Below are 26,216 nucleotides of genomic sequence, written 5' to 3' on the forward strand. Positions count from 1 at the left end.
CTGAGACTCCCACTACATTCAAAAATCCTACAGGTCTACACCCAGCATCTGGTTTGCTTACTAATACTGATTTAGAGGCTCCTGTGTCTAGCAGACAATCATAATAAGTCTCCCCCACTTTTAAGGTGACATGTGGTTCATTACTCTGGGGAAGTGAATGGACTGGCACAAGTGCATTCAAAAAATCTGGATCTGGGAATATATGGCTTTCATTATCTATGTTCCATTCCTCCCCAAGACACCATCATTCCTGTGTCCTCTTCTGAGGGGGGTCTTGGTTACCATTATTCTGGTACTGCCTTTCTGTATTCCTCCAAAAAGATCTATTTCTATTTTGATTTCGCCTGTAATTAGAATTAGAATTTCTTCTCCAAGTCCTACATTCTCTCAATTCATGCCCCTCCTTACGACAGTAACAACACACCTTAGTGTCCTTGTTCCGGTGTCCACATGGCTGACTAGGAATCGCTGGTGCCAGAATGCTCTGTTTAGGGTGATCTGGATCTTCCTCACGTGAGTCAAAGACATAATTTGCAAGTTCCTTAATTCTATCTACTGAGAGATTTCTCCAGTCTGGACATTGTTTCAGAAAGTATCTGCGTATTTCTGGCAGTGAATTATAAACAAATGTGTTGAGAATGATACAGGAATCTCTTAAATCTACTGGATCCAATCTGGTGTACTGTCTAGCGGCCTCACAAAGTCTATCATAAAATCTGTTTGGTCTTTCATTAGCCTCCTGAGGTAGGCTTAAAAATTTCTGCCAGTTTTCCGGTTTTCTAGAGCAAGATTCCATTCCCTTCAGAAGTGTTTCTCTAGCATCTTTTAATCTTTGGAAATCCCTATCATCATTATAATTCCACTCTGGATCCTTTAGAGGCCATTCCACATCGGCCTTACCTTTCGCAACAAGGGCATTTCCTGCTGAGATAATATCTGTAATCTCAGTTGGGGACAGTAAAGTTTCCAAAAGGCAAGTAACATCAGCCCAACTGGGTTGATATGCATTAAATATAGTCCTTAACTGTGAAATTACAGTGTTTGGATTTTTCTCAAAACTAGGGATGATTGATTTCCATGCGCTCAAGTCACTTGGTCTAAAGGGGCTATATTTTCTGACTTGAATTGGCACTCCCTTCTTACTATGTTCTATAGCTTCCTGCAGAGGGAGTAGTTTCTGCTGATCTGATTCTGAACTTGGATCATCTCTAGTAGAAACAGCCATTTTGAGGTCTCTCTCCATATGTGAGAGTTTCCCCCACATCATAACAATGATAATAACAAAAACAATGATAATAACAAAAAAAAAAAAAAAACAACAAAAAAAAATAAAATCCTTAGTCGTATGAACTATGGATGTGGTATTAAAAGGTATTTCAATTGCAGGCATAAAATTTCTACTTATATTAAACGTATTTTCCCAAAGATTCTCACGTATACTATTATACAAAAAACCTTTTGCTGCCTGAATGAGGAAAAAACCAATAATGTTATGAAGGACCATTGAGTAAACTATTCCTCTAAGTCGGGATGTTATGCTGTCCCAATACATTCCGATGAGAAAAATCAAAGGGATGGTAGAATATTCGAGCATCTTGCCCTTTAAACTGGGCTGGCTTTTCTGTTTAAAGCAAGACTTTTAGAGGCTTAAAGTCTTTAAGGGAGATTAGACAAAGGGAAAGTCCGCGGGGGGGGGGGGGTATTTGGAAAATCCACCGAATTAGCCGGCTTATGGCCAAACTAGGGAGGGTGGGAGGGTCCTTAAGGTCCCTTCGGGGTCGCCAAACTGTGAGATTTAAAATTGGATATTAGATCATAAATCTCCCCTACTTAACCCTTCCCTTAACTCATCTCCCAGACTAGTAAATGGAAGAAGCTTCTGGTTTTCTAGATAGAGCCTTTATTGTATATAAGGTGTTGTTGATTAGAAGGATAGGAAAACAGAAATACAGTACAAATCGTCTTAAATCTAGGCTTAGTCTATATTCCTTATAAAAACTCACCAAACCGATTTAGGCCACCTTTGGAGTGAGTCAGACCGTCTGTGCCGCGCCGCCCGGAGTCCCGCCAAGCCGGCAAAAAAGGCTACTCCCCTTCTCTCCACCCCGGAAGTCAAAAAACCCGGCAGGCAGTCTGACATGCGCAGCAGGCGGACTGTACCCGGCAGGCAGTCTGACATGCGCAGCAGGCGGACTGTACCCGGCAGGCAGTCTGACATGCGCAGCAGGCGGACTGTTCATCTCCTCCCCAAAAGGGTGGTCCTTGAAAAACTGGCGTCTTTCAGTTATCCTAGCCGACTGTTAAAAACTTTCATATTTTACCACAGCACATAGTAGGTGCTTAAATGCATTTTGATAGACTAATTGAATAATAAGGATTGTGGGTCAGAAAAAGCAATAAAATCATATGATCATCAGATTTAAATTCCATGTCTAAAGTACCCTCCCTCCCTACTTTACTTAAGAAAACCTCAGTTCTCTAAAGGCCAATTCACATACCACTCATTCAAGGAAGCCTTCCCCAATACCCCTGGGAGTCCACAGTTATTTTTGAATCCTTGAGTCACATAAAGTACCTTCACTTTGTACTTCCGTTACATTTTTTTGTTGGTTTTTTCCCTTTTCCCCCCTTTTCCCCCTTAATTTCATTGGTGTAAGTAGCTTTTTATTTTAATATTTTATTTCTTCTCAATTACATCTAAAAACAATTTTAAAACTTCATTTTTTACAATTTTGAGTTATAAATTCTCTTCCCATCCTCTCTTCCTTACCCTCCATTGAGGAGGCAGGCAATTTGATAAAGGTTATATACATGTGCAGTCATATAAAACATTTCTATATTAGTCGTTGTGAAAGAAAATGAGAAAAATTATTCTTTGATCTTCATTCAGATTCCATTCATTCTCCAGAGGTAGATAGCATTCTCCCTCATAATTTCTGTAGTATTGTCTTGGATCCTTGTATTGCTGAGAATAACTAAGTCATTCAGAATTGATCACTGTACAATATTGCTGTTACTGAACAATGTTCTCCTGGTTCTGCTCATTTCACTTTGTATCAATTCGTGTAAGTCTTTCCAGGGTGTTTATCATTTCTTATAGCACAATAGTATTCTATCACAGTTTTGCATTCCAACTTGTTCAGCCATTCCTCCAATCGATGGTCATCACCTCAATTTCCACTATTTTGCCACCACCAGAAGAGTTACTATAAGTATTTTTGTACATATATATAGGTCCTTTTTTCCCTATCAAAAAAAAAAAAATCTCTTTGGGATACAGACCTAGAGGTGATATTACTAGGTCAGAGGTGATGCATGGCTTTCTAGCCCTTTGGGTGAAGTTCCACATTGCTCTCCAAAATGGGCGGATCGTTTCACAACTCTGTCACCAGTGTAGTTTTCCCACGTTCCCCTCTACCATTCATCATTTTCTTTTTCTGTCATATTAGCTCAATCTGCTAGGTATAAGGTGGTACCTCATAGTTGTTTTAATTTGCTTTTTTCTAATCACTAGTTATGTAGAGCATTTTTTTCATATGACTATAAATAGTTTTGATTTTTTCATCTGAAAACTGTTCATATCCTTTGACCATTTATCAATGTGTAGGTAACTCCTGATGAGGGTATCCTTGCTGGTAGTGTAGGCCAGCATCTTCCTGGCAACTGAGGGTCCTATCGAATTGCCAGGGGGCACTGAGAGGCTATGTGACTTGCCCAGGGTTACATAGCCAACATGTATCAAGGCAGGACTTGAACCCAGATCTTACTGAATCAGCCCTCTACCCACAAAGCTGTGCTGCTTCTAATGCACACACCATGTATTATTTTGAATTATAATGATATGCCATTGTTTCTTATCCCTCAGCATTCCATGAAGGCAGTACCATATCTAACATTAGACATACAATAGGTATCTAACCTACCTGCTATTGTTTAGGAAAGATTTGTTTCAGGTCATATTTTCTAGATTCTTGTTTTCAATTCCTGCATCACCTCTCACCTGGACTGTTGCAGTAATTTCCTAATTGGTTTCCCTCCTCAAATTTCTTTCCTTCCAATCTATCCTCCACACGGCTGCCAAAGTATCAAAGGGATGATCCTGAAAAATAGGTCTATGTTACTTCTCTGTCCAAAAAATCCCAGTGCTTGCTTTCTCTCAACTCTAGGATTTAAAAAAAAAAAACTGCTTTGGAATTTGAACCTTTCATATTCTGGCAACCGCCCAATTTCCTGGCCTTATTGCCTTCCTTCACGTAATCTGTGTTCCAAGCAACGTGGCTTCTTGCTGTTCTTCTCAGAGTCCACTGTGTCCTCCCTCTCAGTGCTTCTGTGCTGCTTGGCTGCCCTGCTTTATATGCCCTCCTCCCTCATCTGTTTCTTTCAAGGCTCTGGCTCAGGGGCCTCCTTCCTTACCTGCCCCTGCCAGTCTCTTTGTCCACTTCCCCTCACATGACTTTGTACATATGCTTTCTCTCTGATAGAATATAAGTTCCTTGCCTAACAAAGTAAAGTACCTGGCACATCGTGGATAGTAAATGTTTTTTTAATGTATTGATCACTATTTAACACGAATCAAGAAGATCTGGTGAGAGGAGCACTAGAAGAATGAGAAAGCCTGGATGTTAGCCAGGCTAAGCCTTTGTTTCCGTATCTCTCAAATGGAAGTAATATGGCCTCCCCAGCCTCCCTCAAGGGAAGCTGCCAGAGCTGACTAGAGCCTGGATGGAGGAGCCTTAATAAGCAGAAAGCATTATTGAAATAGAAAATGATTTCTCTCAACAAACGACAAGTCTTGAACGTCTCCTCATTTCCTCCCTCTTTTAGGCACAATTATTAGCTGTTTTGCTGTTCAGTTTATCGCCAGTACCAGTGTTTGTTTGCCATTTCATTAATTTGGGGTTTAAACTTACCATCACAATGAGATGGTGACGCACCCGGCCTTCCCTTAGGAAGGTGTTAATGGATATTTTTGTTACTACAGACCACAATCACACCGGCTACAGATTGCTAGGCCCCCAGGTGTACAGTTAGACGATTCAGGTGGGCGGTAGCACAACTTCTAAATTACCGTATTAGAAGCCAAATGTAAACAGTCATAGAACAGAGTGTCAGAGATGGAAGGAACCTTGGAAGAGAGCATAGAATGTCAGACCTGGGAGGGACCTGGGAAAACAGAAGCTCATTTTGTTGATGAGAAAACTGAGGTGGCAGCCAGGTGGCACAGTGGATAAATCACTGGCTGTGGATTCAGGAGGAGCTGAGTTCAAATCTGGCCTCAGACACTTGACACTTAACTAGCTGTGTGACCCTGGGCAAGTCACTTAACCCTCATTGCTCCACCACCCCCCCCCCAAAAAAAAAATAGAAAACTGAGGTCCAGGGAGCTAAGTCACTTTGTCCAGGCTTACACCAGAAATGGGGGTGGAGCTGGAACCAAAGTTTTTCCCACCAAGTCCCAGGAACTCTCCCTGAAGCCCTTGGAAAAAGCATGGAAATGTTTTTCTTATTGTTTATAACATTTTACTTCTGAGGGCTTTCAGTTTCTGTATTAAGAGCCATAATCTCTAGGGATAAAGAGGTGTTTGTCCCTCCATACTCTATCCTTGTCAGACGTCATCTGGAATAATGGATTCAGTTCTAGGGACAACATTTTAGGAAGGACATTAATGAACTGTAAAGCATCCAATAAGATACCCCAATTATGAAAGCTTTCAAGTTCATGTCATATGAAAAATCACTTGAAGAAATGGGGAGTATGTAGCTGGGAGAAAAAGACTGGGGGAACCTGAGAGCTGTGTTCAAGTTTAGAAATACTGTTATTTGGTGGAGGGGTTAGTTCTGTTCTGTTTGGCCCCAAAGGGTGGAATCAAGTGTAGGGGGGAAAGTTGTAAAGAGATGAATTTAAACTTGATATCTGGGGAAAATTCCCCAACAATTAATCTGTCCCAAAACGGAATAGACTGCCTTAGGAAATCATGGGTTTCCTCTGGTTTGGGGTCTTCAGGCAAAAGCTGGATAACCACTCAACTATTCAGTTAATAAGCATTTATTAAAAGTTCACTATGTGTTAAGTGTTGTGCTAAGCACTAGAGATACAAAGCAAAAAATTAGTCCCTTCTCTCAAGGAGCTCCCAGTCCAATGCAAGAGACAGTACTGTAAACAGATGTGTATAAATAAGATGTGTATGTACATATACATATCTTATGTACATGTATGTATGTGTACAATAAATTGGAGAGAATCTGCAGTGGGAAAGTTTAAGAATTCAGAGGCGTCAGGAAGGGCTTTCTGTAGAAGATAAGACTAGCTAAGACTTGAAGGAAGCTGTGAGGCAGAGCTGAGGCAAGAGAGTATACTATATATAGGGGAGTCAAGAAATAGTATAAGGATCAGCCAGGAAGCCAGTGTCACTGGGTCACAGAGGCTATGGAGGGGAATATGGTCTTGGAAGACTGGGAGGATAGTAAGAGGCCAGGTTATGAAGGGCTTTAAATGCCCAACAGGATTTTATATTTGATCCTATAGGAACAGATAGATGTACAGTGGATAGAATGCTAGGCTTGGAATCAGGAAGACTTACCTTCATGAGTTCAAATCCAGCCTCAAACACCTAGTAGTTGTGTGACCCTGGACAGGTCACTTCCCCCTGTTTGCCTCAGTTTTGTTATCTGTAAAACAAGCTGGAGAAGGAAATGGCAAACCACTCTTTGCCAAGAAAACCCCAAATGGGGTCATGAAGAGTACATTGGTGCCACCAGCATTTAATAAATAGGGAAGTGATGTGGTCAGATCTATGTTTTAGGAAGATCAATTTGACAGGCAATTCGAGGATAGACTACAAGTGTAGTGTCAGTAGCTGTTAGGATTTTTGTCCTAAGATCTCTTCCAGTTTTAACATTCTTTTTTCCCCCAGCTCTGGGGGGTGGGGGGGGCAGGGAATCACATTATCCCTACATTTTTACAGAGTTTCCAGCTTGATTGAAGAGTGAAGTATGGTATAGTCACAGTTTAGTATAATAGAGGAGGAATGCATTGAGGGCAGAGGATAGGGTCAGACCAAGTGCTGAGAGACATGTGAGGAGACATCACTTTTGTGTAGATTTGTGGGTGGAGAGTGAGAAGAGGTTCCATGAAGCAGATGTCCTGTGAGACAGAGATAGAAATGGAATAAATGAAAGCTCAAGGATGGGAGGTGGTAGGAGCCAGAATCACAGCACGGTGGAAGAATCCTGGATAAGCAGGTTGGAGGCAGATCATAAAGGTACCTGAATTCCTGGGTCAGCAGTTTAAACTCAAATGGAGACGATGAATGAAGGTAGATGTGACCAGGTGCTCCTCAGAGTACTTTTGGGCAGTGTGTGGAATACGTAGTTGGAAATAGGCTCTTAGAGGCAGAAGGGTTATTACAACAGTATGGGGGGAAGAGGCCAGGGCCCAAGTGTGGGCTTGACAGTGAGAATGGAGCAGAGCGTGGACCTGAGAGATAGGTTTACTTTAGTTCGGGTAAACATATTAAAGGACTAATCCATGTCCTGCTTCTAGTGGTTCTGTGAACATGGTCATGGTTCTGCCCCTGACAGTCGCCAATGTGGGATTTGAAATGAGGGCCCGAGTCCAAGCCTAGTGCTATTTTCACTGTATCTTATTGCTGTATGAAACAATGGATGAAAAAATGACTGAAGCATTATGAGAGGTAATGGAGGTGGTGGTGTTATAAGAGAAGCTTCTAGAAGTGGTTTCGAGAGTCTAAGGGCTGGTTCCAATTCTTCCTGGCCATGTAACTGAGCAGGTCGTTTTATCTCTGAGCCTTAATCTCTACATCTTTAAAATGGAGATAATAATCCTTGGACTACTTAGCCACTGTGATTATTACCTGAAAGCTCTTTTTTAAGCCTTAAAGTTCATCATCAGTTATCATTTTTGTAATTATGATATAATCTTATAGAGATACATTCTGGTTTAGCTGTTAGAGAATCAGCCTTTGAATAAGACCCATCTCTGACACACTGGCTAAGTGTCCCAGGCACTGTTTAACTTCATAGTCTCTCAGACTCTACATCCAGTGCCTGACACATAATAGTGCTCAGTAAGTACTGTGGAAATTTATTTGGGGACCCTACCTTTAGGCTGAGGTTAGAAAGCCTTAGGTCCTCAGGGTCTCTTCCCCTCCCCCTCTGCTTCAGCTGAGCCGTAAAGCCCCGTGGGCTGTGCAAGAGCCCCCAGCTCCTTCCAACCTGAGCGGAGGTATCTGAGAGATGCTGGGCTCTGGTGTAGCCTGTGCTGAAGCACGTGAAGCTGGAGCGCAGCCCCCCCCCCCACCAGCCGAAGCCCGGGCTGGAAGATTAGTTTGGTCTGTGGGGGCGCAGGAAGCCCTAAGATTTGAGTGGAGAGAAGAAAAGGTATATATAGACCTGGGAGTTAGACTAGAAGGGGGCTGAGGACATTAGAGAGGTTTGGAGGGATGAGGGCGGATAAGGACGGAGCGGTTCTGTCAGACGGGGGGAGGTGGACGAGAGAGGCTGAGAAGAGGTTCAGACAGATAAGAAGAGGTCAAAAAGCAGCTGAGGAGATGGCAAAGATTGGAGACTAGAGATGGGTCTACGAGGATGCAGGAGAAGACGAGAAGGACTAGGAGCAGAGAAAAGAGAGGCCGAAGGGCAGACTGACGGAGCAGACAGACAGAAGGTCGGTGAGAGAGAAACACAGGGGTTCAGCGGTGGCAGTAAGGAGAGGAAAGTTAGAAGCAGGGGGATTTACAAAGTGAAAGGGGCTCAGAGTTAGAATAAAGGACCCGAATACCCTGAGGCGAGAGGTGGCTAAGACCCTTATTGTAGTCAAAAAGTTTGAAGCACAGCAGGTGGGAAAGAGACACAGTGGAAAGAGAAGCACCGCAACCGCATTCAGGTTGTACTTTATTTCCCTGTATTCTTAATTTTAAATAGTATCTCATAAATAAACTCTGCTTTGATTGTTTAGTTAAGAGGCTTCTTAATATTTTGCTTATCAATTTGGGAGTGGAGCAGTGTGATGGAACTTTATAAATGGCCCATGCTAAGTTAATAGCAGTCAGATAGCCAAATAGTCAACAGTCCCAGATTAAGTACCCCAGTCAGCTTTAGCCCCCAAATTAAACTAGTCATTCAAAATATTTCTACAGTACTTTTAGGAAGGAAGAAAGGAAGAAACACTTATCATGTGCTTACTCTCTGTCAAGCATCTTGCTAAATACTTGCATACAAATAGGGGGAAAAAAAGACAGGTCGTGCCCCCAAGGATTTCATAGTCTAAAAAGGGAAGTTTGGGCCAGGGGAGGTATGATCTGGTCTTGGAGTCATAGGAGTGGTGAGTGGAGCCCTAGGGAAATTCCCTGGCAAGTCCTGTCCAGGTGTGCTAGTGTTCATTTGACTCTTGTGCCAAGCTTTAGAAGTGGAGGAGGGGATTGCACGGGCGTGAAGATGACTAAAGAGTAGCAGACAGTGTTAGGGAATCTTGTTCTGGCTGCTTAGGAGCAACTCTGATCAATGAAGAGTGAGTCTCCCAGGGCAGGAGATAGAAAGGTATGGCATTAAGATGACCAATCGGTTCCTTGGAAAATTACCAAACCCACTCTGGTATCTTCCTCTCCACCCTGCCCTTTCACTTTCCTTTTCTGTGTTGGCATTAGCATTGGAATGTATGCTCCTTAAGGGCAAGGACTGACTTTCATTAGATGGGTTTTTCTTACCCAGAAGTTCCCTATACCATTAAAATCATAGTTCTGGGGCAGCTAGGTGGCGCAGTGGATAAAGAACCGGCCCTGGAGTCAGGAGTACCTGAGTTCAAATCTGGCCTCAGACACTTGACCCTGGGCAAGTCACTTAACCCCAATTGCTTCACTAAAAAAAAAAAAATCATAGTTCTGGACTAAATAAATAAGTGCAGGGAAAATTCAGCAATAAAAGGCCATATATTCCATTTATTTTATTTATTTTACATTTCTTGTAGGCCCAGTCTAATTGGCCTTCATTCTTGGCACACAACTCTTGGCAAACTTTTCATATTAGAATGAAGCCCAAAAACCTAGGTTCAAAACTCAGTTTTGCTACTTGCTACCTTTGTGAGTTGATGCAAGTCCATTCACCTCTCTGAGAATCTTTATCCTCCTCTGGAAAATAGGGATGGCAATCCCTGTCGTCTTTACCTGCAAGGATGCCTATGAGTCAGGGTCTCACTGAGTCTTCCTTGTTCTCAGTGGAGCCATTTCAACATGCCATTTTGTTCTTGGACAGGTAGAACAAGACCCAACAGGATATGCTTGGTCAGAAGACAGGTTCAGAGGTTTACTTAGTCACTCGGTGACCCTCTGCATCTTGGTTTCCTGTCTGGGCCTTAGTTTCTTGACCTGTACTATGACTTCTCAGGTTTCTTCCTGTTAACCAGTCCTTTGATTGTGTGTTCTGCCTAGGTTACCTGGACACATTTCCCAATATAACAGTAGGAACTATTTGAAAGATCCCCACTTTATTGGACCCAACTCACCAGTGGCTGCTTCTCTTTGCAGATGTGTCTCGTGGCAGCGGGGCTTACCTACCCTTGTCACCAGCTCACAGTGGGGAGAAGGTCTTCACCAGCACAAGCCCGGGAAGAGTCAGAAGAGGTAAGGCTGCCCTCTTGGGCACCCCAGAAAGAGGGGTGGGTGCTGCCAAAACACAGCCTCCTAGGGTGTGAGACTTTGGTTCTCCTCCACCTCTGAATATGGTACCAAAAGATTGTTTGCCTTGATTATATTGATTCAAGGGAAGCATTCGGGTGAATTCAGCAATATCACTGTTAATTATTTCTTTGTCATTGAAACAGAAATGATGCTGGTCACATAGTAGGGAGGAGCCGTATGCCAGTTGACCAGCCCAAGGGCCCCCAGCATGTGGCAGACTTACAGGAAGTCAGGGGCATGAGCCATGCAGTGGGTTGAGAGTACAGCTCCATAAGATAGAAATTGTGTGTGGAGGTATAAGTGATTCAATAAAAAAGGTAATGTTTAGAATGCTTAGGAGCAAGAATGCTAGATCTGACTCTCAGAAGACCTGGCTCTAAACCTTGGTTCTGCTGCTTGCTCCCTGTGTCACCTGTGGGACCAGGTCCCTTCTGCTTTCTTGGCCCTGTTTTCTCATCTGCTGCAAAATAGACTAAGGCTTGGCCTCTGAAGTGTCTTCCAGCTCAGAATATTATAAGGAAATTTGAGGGGGGAGGGTCAGGGATTGTGACTGAAGTGGTAAGGCCTAGGAAAGGATTCCCAAAGAGACCCCATTCTCGTTGTTATTTAAAGTTCCTGGTTTGGTCACTAACTCTCTTTGTGTTCTTCATTGTATCTTAAAAGGATCCTGTTCGTTGATGCTAGTTATAGTCATAACAAAAACAAAAAAAAATTCTAAATCCGCAAGAGGTTGCTCTGTAAGGAAATGGTTGGGTTTTTTTTTTTTTCCTCCCACTACCCTTTCACTGTTTTCTTGACCCTTTAAGCACAGTTTTCATGTACATAATGCTTTTGTTCCAAGGAGCCCAAGCATTTCCTGCTGTTTTTCTCTCCTTTGCTGAATACAACCCAAGGAGGTTCAGTGTCTCTTCAGTGCTTGGGCCCACTCATGTTAAAAGATTCAGCTAAAAAAAAAACAAAAAAAAAAACATTGCTTGAAGAGTTGGCTGAAAGTCACAAGAGTCTGGTTTCTCTCCGCAAGCATTCCTTCTCTGACCCTCCCTTTTCAAGGTTTCTTGGACTGAGAGCCTTCACCAGACAGAATTCAGTGATGAACTGCATTAAACATTCATTCATTCTGCAAACATGTTGTATCTACTGTCTGCAGAGCACTGTGCTGAACACTGGGGGAATTTAATAAGGTGTGCTTCCTACCTTTATGGAGCCTCTATTCTAGACAGTCACCAACTAGAGAACTCTGTCCCAAGGGTGCGTGACATTTGTCTAGACATCATGAGCCAGAAGGACACAGTGAGCCCCTCTCTGTGTAACAACTTTTACTGAATGAGTGAAGCTCTATTAGATCATCTTTATTCCATTTAATTTAGCCAACATTTATTAAGCACCGACAGTTACATTTGGAGAAGATTACATGAGTGCATAGCATAAGTATACAACTCAGTTCTTTGGAAGTTTCAGAAGAGAACACTATGTGTTTTATGAGCCTTCTCAGACTATAAGGTCATGGTGGGATAGGAGGGAAGGTTCCAGGGAAAGATAGGGCTGCCATGTAAATACCCAGAATTATCCATCAGTGAATGTTGTTCAGAGTAGCTAGGTAGTACCATGGATAGAGCACCTGGCCTGTAGATAGGAAGATCTGAGTTCAAATCAGACACATAACTGGCTGAGTGATCCTGGGCAAGGCACTTAACCCTGTTTGCCTCAGTTCTTCATCTGTAAAATGTACTGGAGAAGGAAATAGCAAACCACTCTAGTATCTTTGCCAAGAAAACCCCAAATGGGATCACAAAGAGTCAGACATGACTGAAAAGACTGAACAACAACAGCTTGATCCATCAGCAAGCTTTTTTTTTTATGTGTATGATAATCAAATCACTGCCTATCAGAAGGGCTCATAGAGGCAACAGCAAGACAGTGGAGAAAAGGCAGGGACTTGCCTGAGCTCTCCCAAATTCATCTCCAAACAACTTTAAAATAATGTCTCCAAATAAATTCTAAAGTGGCAAAACCAACAAAAGGATGTGGTAAAACTGTTTTCCAGCTTAAGATAACTTAGAAGGTCAGCAGGAAAGGCATGTCTCACTCGAATGAAAGTGGGACGAAGTCTAGCTCAAGCTACACATTGGCAAGCAAGCATTAGGCCTTGGAGGTGACCAAATCAGTGGAGGCTTCCAGAGCTCTCAGCCCACAAATGGTAAGGAGTTCAGACAGCTGGTCAGAAGATTACGGAGGACCCTTTGCTGGTACTGGATGCAGAACTCTGTTACATTGTCCATATGCAGTTCCAGGTCATAGCCCAAGAGCAAGGAGAAGCACTAGTAATAGCAGGGACTTTCTTCACTATACCAGGGTAGAAAAGAGCACTTGTGGTCACTCACACATCAGTACACAAGCCAGGAGACTAGTGACCACACCTCTCTTTAGATCATACCACCTTGGAAGAATTGAACACTTGCAGACCCCCAGAACTAGCTCTGAAAAAATCAGCACACAAAAAAATATCTGAAGCTTGGGACAGTGTCCCCTTCACCCTGGAACAGAGCCCAACTTAAACATAAAATTAAAAGTCAAGAAATAGGCTGCAAAATTGAGCAAACATCAAAAAAATAATAATAATAATTTGACCATAGAAAGGTACTGTGGTAATAGGGAAGATCAAAACACAAACTCAGAAGACACTAATGGCAAAACAGCTACATCCGAAGCCTCAAAGAAAACCATGATTTTGTATCAGGCATAAAAAGAGTACCTGGAAGAGTTCAAAAAGAATTTTTTAAATGAAATAAGAAAAGTAAAGGAAAAATTGGGAGATTGATGCAAGAAAATCATGAAAAAAGAGTCAGAAGCTTGGTAAAGGGAGCACAAAATAATACTGAAGAAAATAACACCTTAAAAAACAAAATAGGCCAAATGGTTAAAGAGGCACAAAAATCCACTGAAGAGAACAACCCCTTAAAAGCATAATTGGCCTAATGGGAAAAAAAATGTGCAAAAATTCACTAAAGATAAGAACTTCTTAAAAACCAGAATTGGCCATATGGAAAGAGATGTATAAAAAATCACTGAAGAAAAGACCTGGGGGCAGCTAGGTGGTACAGTAGATAAAAGCACCAGCCCTGGATTCAGGAGGGCCTGAGTTCAAATCTGGAAAACAAATCATTGGAATTCAATAAAGTTATGAAAGGGATAGATGGATATATGTGAAAGAAATCAGATGGAGAGAAATGCACAACTAGTTATAATGTAAATGGAATGAACTAACCCATAAAGTAGAAGTACATGACAGAATGGATTCAAAATCAGAATTCTACAGTATTTGTTTACAACAAACACATGAAGAGAGACAGAAAGTAAAGGTAAAGGTCTAGAGCAGAATCTATTATGCTTCAGCCGAAGTGAGAAAAAAAGCAGGGGTATCAGTAATGATTTCAGACAAAACAAAAGCAGAAATAGATCTAATTAGAGGTAAGCAAAAAATTATATTTTGCTAAGAGGGGCCATAGATAATGAGGTAATTATCAATACTGAACACATATGTATCCAATATTATAGGATCCAGATTTTTAAAGGAAAAGTTAAATGAGGTACAGGAGGAAATAGACAGTAAAAATAAACTATTGGGGCACCCCAGCTTTCCCCTTTCAGAACTAGATAACTCTAGCCCAAAAAGTTAACAAGAAAGTAGTTAAGGAGATGAATAGAATTTTTCTTTTGGAGGCAATTGGTATATCTTTCTCAGCAGTACATGGCACTTACATTAAAAAGTGAACATGTATTAGAGTTTCAAACCTCATAACCAAATGCAGAAAAACAAATATTAAATGCATCCTTTTCAGATCAAAATGTAATAAAATTACATTTAATAAAGGGCCATGGAAACATAGATTTAAAATTAATTGCAAACTAAATAATCTAATCCTAAAGAATAAATGGGTCACACACGTTCAAAAATATTTCTAGCAGCTCTCTTTGTTGTGGCAAAGAATTGGAAATTGCGGGGATATCCATCAATTGGGAAATGTCTGAACACGTTGTGGTATATGAATGTAGTGGAATACTATTGTGATATAAGAAATGATGAGCAGGCAGATTTCTGACTTAAAGTCTGGAAAGATTTAAATGGACTGATGCTGAGTGAAGTGAGCAGAGCCAGGAGAACACTGTACATAGTAATAGCAACATTGTGTGATGAACAACTGTCATAGACTTAGTGCTTCTCAGCAATACAGAGATCGAAGACAATTCCAAAGCACTCCTGACAGAAAATGCTCTCCATATCCAGAAAAAGATCTATGGAATAGTTTACCTGTCAGATCTATGGATAAAGGAATAATTTATTACCAAGCATGAGATAAAGAGCATTATGGGATGTAAAATGGATAATTGTGATTATATTAAATTAAAAAGATTTTGCACAAACAAAACCAGTGCAGCCAAGATGAAAAGAAAAGCAGAAACTGGAGAAAACCTTTAGAAGTTTCCCTGATAAAGGCCTCTTGTCTCAAATATATAGAGAACTGAATCAAATTTTTAAGTATGAGTCATTCTCCAATTGAAAAATGATCAAAGGATATGAACAGGCAGTTTTCAAATTAAGAAATCAAAGCTATCTATAGTCCTAATGCAGAAATAGGATTAATGTTATTATGTGTGTGTGTGTATATATATGTGTGTGTGTATAGATATATCTATATCTATATATGTATATAGATATATAGATATAACTTATATCAGATTAACTGCTGTCTAGGGGAGTGGGGAGGGAGGGAGAAAAATCTGAAATTGTAAAGCTTGTATAAACAAAAGTTGAGAACTATCTTTACATGTAACGGAAAAAATAAAATACCTTATATGTAAAAGAAAAGAAAAGGAAAGGAAAAAAAAGAAAAATTAAAATAAAATAAAAAAAGCTATCCTATTAAAAAATACTTTAAATCATCGATTAGAGAAATGCAAATTAAAACAACTCTGAGGTACTACCTCATACCTATCAGATTGGCTAATATGACAAAAAAGAAAAATAATAAAAGTTGGTGAGGATGTGGAAAAATTGGGATACTAATACATTATTGGTAGAGTTGTAAACTGATCCACCCATTCTGGAGAGCAATTTGGAACTATACCCAAAGGGCTATATAACTACATACCCTATGACCTAGCAATACCACTACTAGGTCTATATTCCAAAAAGATTATTCTTCCCCCCGCCCCAAAAAAAGGAAAAGGACTTATATGTTTAAAAATATTTATAGCAGCTATTTTTTTTTTGATGGCAAAGAATTGGAAATTGAAGGAATGCCCTTCAGTTGGGGAATGGCTGAATAAGTTGTGGTATGGTTGATTTGTTGTTGCCCTTCATTCTTGAAGAGGACCAAAATGACATCACTATGTTAAAGTCAGGTTACGGTGTGTCCAGCTGAGGCTAATCAGTCCAGTACAAGCTCGGAATGCTTCACTACAGGTCAGGCACAAATAGTGCATGTGGACATTTGTGATGGATTCTCTAAATTTGCACGTCATGTTTCTTTTGCACTACTTCAATTCTGCTTTGCTTTATAGAGCACAGTGCCTTCTTTGATGAGGGCATGCCATGGTGCAAAGTCCTGTGCCAATGTCTCCCATGTCATGCAATCAATTCCAAAGTTCTTCAAAGAGACTTTGAGAGGTATATGACTAATGGAATATTATTGTGTTGTAATAAGTAATGAACAGGATGCTTTCAGAAAAACCTGGAAAGACTTACATGAACTGATGCAAAGTGAAGTGAGCAGAATCAGGAGAATATTTTACACAGTAACAGCAGCATCATATGATGATCAACTGTGAATGACTTAGCTATTCCCAGCAATACAGACCTGGGATATCAGGTTTTCTGAAGGTAAAATGGCAGAACAGCTATGAAGAGAAAGACTATGTGAACACATGATGGAGTGAATTTGGAGTGCTTATTTGTCCAGAGTAGGACTCTGCTTTTCCCAATTTAAAATGGATACTTTGCTGCCCCAGGATCATAGGGTTTAGAGTTAAGCTGACATTTAAACTGTGAGGTTTAAAATCTAAATGTGTGGTCGCCTTAAATTAGAGTCTTTGGGCATTAAGCATTTATTAAAACATACCAGGTATTCACGTGGAGTTCAGAAAGTTAAGAAAAGACCTATCTAGCCTAGCGTTCCATCCTGGTCTGGTTCTTCCTCAAGTCCTCTGCCATGAGCCTGCTTCAACCATGAACTGCTCTCAAACTGAGTGTGGAAGCTTTTTATAGGGCCGGAGCATGGGCGGTCCTTACACACTGCTTGAAGCTGATTGCTCTTTATCTTCTGGAACCTGATCTGATTCATCAGAGAGGAGAACTGAGGTCCAAAGACTGTCAGCAATTTCTCTTGGGAAGCTTCTAAGAATGACAAAGGCAAGCATGAAGAATGAGAAGAATTTCGAAGTGACCTGAGTAGACTAGGCGCTGCTTTGGTTTTTGTTACAGCTGGATGATTTAGTTTCATTCACTCACAGGGAGGCTGGACTCTCTGCTCTGTGATAAAATAATGGGATTTGGCAGACGTCCAGGGTCCTCACCTGAAGATTGATTTGGAATTGATTTGAGTTGAGTGAGACTGAGAAACTGACTGAGAACCTACTTAAGTTTGATAAAATCAAGACCATGCCTGGCCAGCCCTGAGTGGTGTGTTTTCAGAGGCTGTGGACTATGACATCAACAGGAGACCACCCTCAACCAATCAGCTTGAAGGACTTCCCCTTTTGGGGAGGGAGAAAGGAAGTAGGAAGGTGAGGGTGGCTCGCTGAATTGGTCTCTTTTTCATTTGGGACTTCGGCTTGGCGGCAGAGAGAGAGAAAAAGAGAGAGTCTCTCTTTTCGTCCAGGACTTCTGCTTGGCGGCAGAACTTCATGTGGGCTGCTAGGGAAAGACAAGGTTTTCTCTCTGGCTATACCGAATAGATCTAAGCTAGGGTTTTCCATTCTATAAGAGATCTGTTCTCAACCTCTCTCTCTTCACTAACTTCTAATACATTTTAATAAATACTTAAAAGCCTAAACTCTTGCTGAATTTGTCAGTAATTTTAGCCAGTCCCCCCCCCCAAAAAAAAAACTGGGGGGGGGGCAAGTTAGAACCCACATTAGATTTTAAACATCACAGCTCAAAGGGTTATAATGCAGGAAGAGCAACAACACAAGTGCCTACAAGTCACAGGGGACAACCTATAGGATGATCCAGCAGGAAAACACAGAGGTCTCTGTGTGAGGGTTGGGTGAGTTGACGATCCTGAAAGCAGGAGGCATAACTGACTTCTTCGTGGGATGAACCCCATGGCTGGAGCATGACTCTGGGAGGAAAGAGATTGCTAATTCCAAAGAGAGGAAGCTCATAGAGACAGCAGATCACTACTGTAAATCAAGCTGATGCACTCATGTGAGGACATCCAGGCACCAAAGTGGAAGTAGAGATCAACTTTGAGAGACTACCTTGGCCTGGGGAGAGACAACACATCTGCACTACCTTTCTTGGCCTGCTCCCACCCCTCAGTGCTCTCCTTCTGACCTTTGCCTCTGAGAACCTTAGTTTCCTGTGAGGCTTAAGTGTCATGTCCTTTAGGAGGAGATACTTTGTTAGCCTTCTCTGCTCTCCAAGTCATAATTTATTAACTTTGTATATATCCTTATTTACTTAACTGTGACCACGTGTTTCTCTAGTGGCATGTAAGCTCCATAAACAATGTGAGTTTCTCAGTTGTGTGTGTGTGTGCTGTTGTCCCCCCATTAGACTGTGAGCTCCCTGAGAGGAGGGGCAGTTTTTGCCTCTTTTATCTTCATCCCTTACCATATTTAGAGCACGTGAATGCAAACTGATTGATTGACATTCTAGGGTCTAGAAAGAGCTGCCAAAAAGTACAGAAACAGTCTTGCATAAGGTAGGAAGGGGATATGCTCTGGTTTGCTTGAAATATAAAAAGAGTGGAGGGAATGAATATGAAAAGCCTAACCCCAAATTGTGGAGGGCTCTGAAGACCAGACTGAGGATTTTTATTATTACTTGGTGGGCAGGAGGAAGCCACCAAAGACCTTTGCTCCTCAGAAGGCTCAAGATAGCATACATGCCTTCCACACCTTTGTCAGTCCTCCTTACTAGAGCTCACTGGTACCTGGCCTTCTTATTTCTCTCAGGTGAGTTCTCTAAAATCCCATTATTATAGCCTACCTTCTATGGTTACTTCCACGAACATTCACAAAGTACCTTCCCTGGAGTGAAGCACCTGACTTGAGGAGCCCTAAAGTGGCAGGAGAGGAGAAAACTGGCAGCTGATCCACAGGAATGATATTCAGGAAGGCACAGGGCTTCTGGGAGGGAGGCTTTGTCCACGGTTGTATTGCTAAGGGTAATCTTGGCCTCCACTTTCCTTGAATAGCAGTGCACCGATGTTCACATGGTTAGTGACAGTGATGGAGATGACTTTGAAGATGCTCCTGAGTTTGGAGTGGATGATGGAGAGATGTTTGGTATTGCATCCTCTGCTCTGCGAAAATCACCAATGAGTGAGTATTGATACCCCTGGGGCCCAAATTTGGAGCAGTGCACCCTTGGTTCACAGTCCCAAAATAGAAAGCAGATAAGAAAGGTCTCACTGACTTCATGGTCTGTGGTGGTTAAATCTAGAGGGAGTGGTCTCAGCCCACTCCAACAGCTCCTCCAGAACTGGTACCCTCTCTACCTCAGGGTCCTGATGCCTCCAAGAAATTCAGAAGAACCTTGTTCTGGGTGCTATTGCTGATAAACTTGAGTCTCATGCTTAGAGCTCTTGGTTAATGAAAAGCAGCAGTGGGTTCTGGTCAGTTCTCCCTGGACAGTAGGCAGTGTGAAGAGGCAGTAGGCAGTGTGAAGTTGGCCCAAGGCAAGTTAGCTTGTGTTGTCACCTCCTTCTCCACCTCTACCACCTCCTCTACCTCCTCATAATATACACACTCCCCATGGATGGATAGAGGTAAAGTGGAGGGTTCATGAAACTGTAGAACTATGGTGGCCAAGACTAGAGCTACATTCAGGTCATTCTGTTTCTGAATTCCTGCCAAGATTTACAAGCATATATCTACCTGGTGTTTTCAGTAAAATTGGCTTTCTCATCTCCCACCCGTTCTTTTCTTATAAATGTTTCAACCTTTGCAAGAAAAATACCCCAAATCCCAAGTGATAACTGGCACCTATTGTATATATTCCTTAGGACCAACAAAATAGTCATTCTTCTCTAAGGTTCCCATTCATTTTGTTTTGCTGAACTCATATAACATGTCCGTGGCAAGTGAAAGTCTCCCAAAAGCTATGGTGTAGGCAATGATCTTTCATTTCTTCCTTCTTGTTCAGTAATATTTCTTAAATGTGGGGTTAAAGGTTATGTGTGTGTTTTTGTGCTTTTTTTTTAATTAGTGCCAGAAAATGCAGAAAATGAAGGGGATGCCTTATTACAATTTACAGCAGAGTTTTCTTCAAGGTAGGTAAATCATTAATATATAAGCTTGATATACATTTCTGTTACTGTACTATGGTAGTTGGATCTATTTTCATCATAGACAATTGACAATAAAGCATTTAATGGTCCCAAGTTGAGTTTATAGAAGAATTTAATTCATAGATTCTTGGCCCTGAAGCATTCCATAGGACCTTAGTGGCAGACATTTTCTTACTTGGCAAGTTTTGGGATTTTTCTGGCATGGCTATGCTACCTATTACCTCCCACTGCAGTCCGTCCACTCAAAAATAATCCTGGATTTGTTTGTTTGGGTTTTTTCAATATAAGACCAATACAAATAAAACTTAAGAACTGGTCAAGTTGTGAAAATACTTAGCCTTAGAAATTTTTCGGGGCAGCTAGGTGGCGCAGTGGATAGAGCACCGGCCCTGGAGTCAGGAGTACCTGAGTTCAAATCCGGCCTCAGACACTTAACACTTACTAGCTGTGTGACCCTGGGCAAGTCACTTAACCCCAATTGCCTCACTTAAAAAAAAAAAGACAATAAAAAAAAGAAATTTTTCACATAAACTATATTCTTTGTTTAATGTTTGAAAATAGTATATTCCCACAGAAATTCAACCCTCTTGAGCATATAAGAAATGTGGGTTAAGCAGCTAGATTCATTAGAATTGGAAGGAATCTTAGACAGCCTCACCCATCCCTTTCATGTGATGCAGTCAGAAGCTTTCAGCTAGAAAAAAGAACTTTAATGAGGCCTCCCAGGCATCTCCAGCCCAGGCCAGCCAGAGCCATAACTCAGGGCTCTCTACTCCTAGCCCAAGGCTTTGGGAAACCAAATGAGATGGAAAAACAAAGACACTCCCTCTTTTTCCGTTGTGGGCCTTCATTTGACTTTAGGGCTCTAACCACTTTAAGGACTGCATCCAGGGAAGAGCCTATGATTTCACTGGGTAGAGGACTCCTTAACTACTGGTGTAATTCATTTCTTTCTTGGGGATGTACACAGCCTCAGAGAGTTCCCAGAGGCCCTGAGCAGTTATGTGACTCCCAGTGTCACCTGGACAGGATATGTCAGAGCTGACCCTCAAACCCAGATCCTCCTGGCTCTGGGGCCAGCCTTTTCTTTCTATCAAACTAGGCTTCCCCTGCTCTGCATTTTAAAAATGTTAATCTGATCAATGTCACTTTTCTTTGTGTTGGATTATGGACTCCAGAGGACTTTGTTCTCCCTGAAATTGTTGGAATAATGAACACTAATGAAGTTTACTTGAAGGTGTGGGGAGATGTTTAAGAATTGTCTTTTTTTTTTTTTTGAGGCAATTGGGGTTAAGTGACTTGCCCAGGGTCACACAGCTAGTAAGTGTTAAGTGTCTGAGGCCTGATTTGAACTCAGGTACTCCTGACTCCAGGGCCGGTGCTCTATCCACTGCTCCACCTAGCTGCCCCAAGAATTGTCTTTCTAGGACAAGTTTCTACTCAGATGTTTTTGCCTGGCATTTCTTTAAAATTAAAGAAAAATTGGGGGCAGCTAGGTGGCACCGTGGATAAAGTACTGGCCCTGGATTCAGGAGGACCTGAGTTCAAATGCGACCTCAGACACTTGACACCAGCTGTGTGACCCCGGGCAAGTCACTTAACCTTCGTTTCCCTGCAAAAAAAACCAAAACAAAATTAAAGAAAAATTTAGTTACAAATCCATTTTCATTCATTGATTCATTGTCTTAATTTTTCCCCTAGATATGGAGATTGCCACCCTGTTTATTTTATTGGATCGCTAGAAGCTGCTTTCCAAGAAGCCTTCTATGGGAAAGCTCGAGATGTAAGTGAACTTCAAGACACTGTCAGGTCAAAAGTGCCGTCTGTGGCCCAGGGTTACCCCATAAACAGGGAGCTCTGTTCTGAGTTGAGTTGAATCCTCCAGACCCGGGTTTGTAAGCATTCTATCCATTGTTCTCCCTTCTCCCAGTTGTAATTTTGGGGTCGATGGTATGTTTTCAAAGACAGACTCTTTCCATTGACTTTGAGAAGGATGATCCATGGAGAAAAATAGGACTATGGCTGTGTGCAGCCTTACTGAGGAGAGGAGCAACATGGGAATAAACGGAACCACCAGTGTTGTTTACAGATCCTGAAGCCACTGATTTTAATACCTACTACAGTGAATAAGATTTTCTTGTGTCCTGTTTTCTTATTCATTCCTTGGTGAGATATTTTGTGGTTTCTACTTCTAAATAGGAGAAACAGGCTGTTGAAAAAGTCCACTTCTGTTAAGAGATACATTGCATTGGAGATACTAAAAAGAAAGGCATCCCTTAAAAATAATTCTGCAAAAATGAATGTCCTTTAAGGAGATCGTTACAGAAGAGTTGTAGAATCTCAGTGCTGGAAGGGACTTCGTCGAGCATCGAATTTGGTCAAGCCCTTCTATACTTCAATCTTGGGTCAAGGAGAGGGCATAAAAAAGGTGCTGATTCTGGTGCCCTTTGGGCTGCTTTACTGCCTCTATGATCATCCATAAGGCTTTTGCTCTCAGTTTCCTCCCCTTCAAGATAAAGAGTTTGGGTAGATGGTCATGAGGGATGAATGGTCCTGGGGGATGGGTGTGGGGGTTTCCCTTCCAGCTCCATTCCCTCTCATCTTTGAGTCATCCATTCTTCACTTAAGACCTCCATTGGCCTGAAGTTCCCAGTTGGTGTACCAAAGACAGAAGGGACTGAAGGATAGTTAAAGATCTGGCCGGTTTCAGGTTAATCCCTTCCTCCTCTAAGGACACTTAGTGTCCTTCAGTCCCTTCACTCCAGTCAGTTCACCTTGCAATATAAAATCAATTAATTTAGTGATAGGTGAAAATAAAAGTCTGTTCACCAAAAGATATTATTAAAAGTCACTTAAAAGAATAGCAATTGACCCTAAAAGTAAAGTTTATTGCCTGCATTTTCTTTGAGGAATAAGGCATGATGATATTCAGCATACCTTTTGCTGACATATTTTCTGCAGATATTCAGCAAGCATCCATTAAGCACTTAATATGTGCCAGTCACTGAGCTAAGCACTTGGAGATACACAGAAAGGCAAAAAAAGAGCTCATAGTATATTCGGGGACAATATGTAAATGTCAGGAGACATTTCCAAGGCAGAGCTTGAAAGCACCCTTCCTAGAACCAGTCTGTAAAGGAGTGCCCAGTAGTAAATCTTCGTCATTCAGAGTTGTCCTGCGTGCACTTCCAAACTCACTTCTGAAATCACGGCATTAAAAAGCTCCAAGAGATCTAAAAGATGAAGGAACCCATCTCACCCATGTGGTGTATGGGGAGGAAGCTGAGACTCAGGGGTGGGAAGAAGGAGCTTGCTCAGGCTCCAAAGTCATGTCAGAGCTAAGGTTTGAAACTCAGCTCTCCTGATCCCTTGTCCTTTGTCCTGAGCTGACCAGCTAAACCAGACTCAGATATTCCATTTGGGAGGCCTGATATAACTGTTCACAACAGCATGACTTCATGTTTGTTTGCTCCTTTCGAATTGTGCTTATGGATAATCCTTCTCTTCTGATGAGCTTTGGGCTACTTTGACAAATGAAAATCTTAGCCACTTAGCAGCAGAATCACTGAATTTTTGAGCTGGAAGAGACGTCTAAGACTGAGTGAAGGCCACCATTTTATAGATGATAAAATGGTACCTTTACATCACATCTGGAGACTGACCCACCTTCTTAGAAGGTAGGTCAAACATTGCTAAGAAAGCTTTCAGGTGCAGTTAGGTGGTGCAGTGGATAGAGCACCAGCCCTGAAGTCAGGAGAACCTGAGTTCAAATGCGGCCTCAGACACTTGACACTTACTAGCTGTGTGACCCTTGGCAAGTCACTTAACCTCAATTGCCTCACCAAAAAAAAAAAAAGCTTTCCTGTCCAACCCTTAATTGATGTTCTTTTTCCATTCTTCCTTCAGTCTCTCTCTTCAGGGGTAAGGGTTGGCTAGAGACCCATCTCCTTATTCTGCATTTAAGGAAATCGGGTCACAATTTATTCATGTGACAGGCAGATTCTCCAATACAAGACACACTTGCTGGCAGAGTTGTTCCTAGACTCACAGGCATTGGTGCTGGAAGGGATCTGGAAGATCATCTCCAGCCTCTTCGTTTTGAAGAGGGGGAAGCCACGCCCCAAGAAAGCACTCACTTGCTCCTGGTGCTTTTTCTGGGAAACAGGCAGCTTTTGCACCCAGGTCTTTAATCCTCTTAAGCCCAGGGTGGCTTCCTCTACATTAATCAAAATGATCAGCTAGCCTGCAAGCCAGTCACTTCCCAACACTGTGTCTGTGTAATATATACACATGGAGTGTCTCACATGACAGAGTTTTCTTGTGTGGTAAATACTACAAGTATGATTGTTCCCATTTTGCAGATGGAGAAACTGTGCTTCAGAGAAGTCAGGTGACTTGCCTATAGTCTCACTCTAGTACATTGCAGAGCAGGAATTTGAACCCAAGTCTTCTGACCAGACCAGTGCATAGACCAGACTTTAAGAACCCATAATGATGGTGAAGTGTGCTGCTTAGTTTCTTCTGCCCTGTAGTAATTGCTTGACTGGTTTGTAATGACTTAAGTGGCGAGGCTCATTCCTTCATTCAGCAAACATTTATCATATTATTAAGTACCTGTTGTACACTGAGTGCTGGGAGAGGTTAGATGATTCTGCTCCTGATCAAGTAAGGGGATAAGATGCTATCACACCCAACCTGGTCTGCAACCCTGCCCCTGGCCCTGTCATATTGCCCTCCCTCCTCTGCTTCCTTCCCTGCTCCCTTAGCCACCTCCTATATGAAGCCTTGCCTGACACGACCTTGTAGTTTTGTCTGTGCTTTGTACAGATGTATGGGCCAATGTATGTGCCTCAAGGGCAGAGACGTGTCACTTTTGGGCCTAGCCGGTAGTCAGCCCTTAAGAAGAGTGATTGTCTCCTGATAACATGATTATCCCCCTTTCACCTCATTATTGAATGGCATCTTGAATTTCTCCTTTATCATGCTCTGTTTTCTTCTGAAAAGCTCATGAATGAAGCATATTTGGGAAAACTTAATTTCTGCTGCTGATAAGAGTCTTGAGGTGAAAGTGACCGATACAGTGACATTTTGCTGACATGGAAAGTTAAAATTTGTTTTCCATCCCCCTTAATATCCAATGTTTAATTTAAACCGTGGGAGGCGCATGAGTTTTACCAGGGCAACAGATGAGCTTTGAGTACCAGCATTCTTCACTTCAAGTGAGAAATTGAGTTCCAAGAGTAAATAAAAACAAGATTGAAGGTTTAAATCCTCTGCTCGGCTTTTTGAACTTCTATACTCATTAAATGTTTATTGGAGTGGTGGGATTACAAAGGATTTGGGGAGCTTCATCAGCCGGTAGAGAGATAATCACTAAGTAAAACACTACATTTGATAAAGTGTTTCTCACGATGCCACACTCAATCCATCTTAATGAAAACTGCTTCCAGCTGATTGAATTGGAGAGCACTTGGTGGGGAGAGTGCCCGTGCTGCCTGATGCCTTTTCACTGCCTCTCTGTTCTGCCCTTAGCAAAGCAGCTGCTGGAAGCCATTGTGTTTCTGAAGACATTCCTAAAAATGTCCACTTTCTGACTGTTGTCACACTCGTTTTGCAGAATCTTTGAAAGTTGTGGCAGTCATTTAGGGTTCTCTCTGCACACAGAAACCTCCCTTGTCCTCAGTACAGAGATGTGTGAAGAAAGTACAGGCTGGGGTGTAGGGGTTTGAGGGTAACTAAAGACTTACCAAAGTTTTGGACGGCTTCTACTCCATCCATTTCAGCCTGGGAAATTATTTGAAGCCACGTATGCTGCCTAAAGGACTGGGCTTATGTTCAGGGCCATCTCCTGCAAGTTCCTGGAGAAAGAACCACATCCTCAAGGCTGAAGACCCCCCTTCTTGGAGGCTTAAACGCCTCTGACTACCCCACCAGTTCTCCTTTGCTGGGATTCTGGGATTATCCCTGACTCCTCACACACAACACACATAAGCACTCCCAACAGACG

The 26,216-nt window shown here is 41.9% G+C and overlaps 1 protein-coding gene across 2 annotated transcripts in view; it reads left to right on the forward strand.

Moving 5' to 3' along the window:
• The window catches only part of FAF1 (Fas associated factor 1), a 427,555-nt gene that overhangs the window by 301,535 nt on the left and 99,804 nt on the right, over positions 1-26,216 (forward strand). Inside the window, exons 9-12 of one of the 2 annotated variants that reach the window (XM_044001590.1) lie at positions 10,542-10,637; positions 19,115-19,241; positions 20,128-20,191; positions 21,911-21,992. In XM_044001590.1, coding sequence (XP_043857525.1) covers positions 10,542-10,637; positions 19,115-19,241; positions 20,128-20,191; positions 21,911-21,992 — 369 coding nt within the window. The remainder of the gene's footprint in view (positions 1-10,541; positions 10,638-19,114; positions 19,242-20,127; positions 20,192-21,910; positions 21,993-26,216) is intronic. The other variant, XM_044001591.1, reaches the window with a different exon arrangement.

This window comes from Dromiciops gliroides, chromosome 4 (assembly GCF_019393635.1).
Source record: "Dromiciops gliroides isolate mDroGli1 chromosome 4, mDroGli1.pri, whole genome shotgun sequence".
NCBI lineage: Eukaryota > Metazoa > Chordata > Mammalia > Microbiotheria > Microbiotheriidae > Dromiciops > Dromiciops gliroides.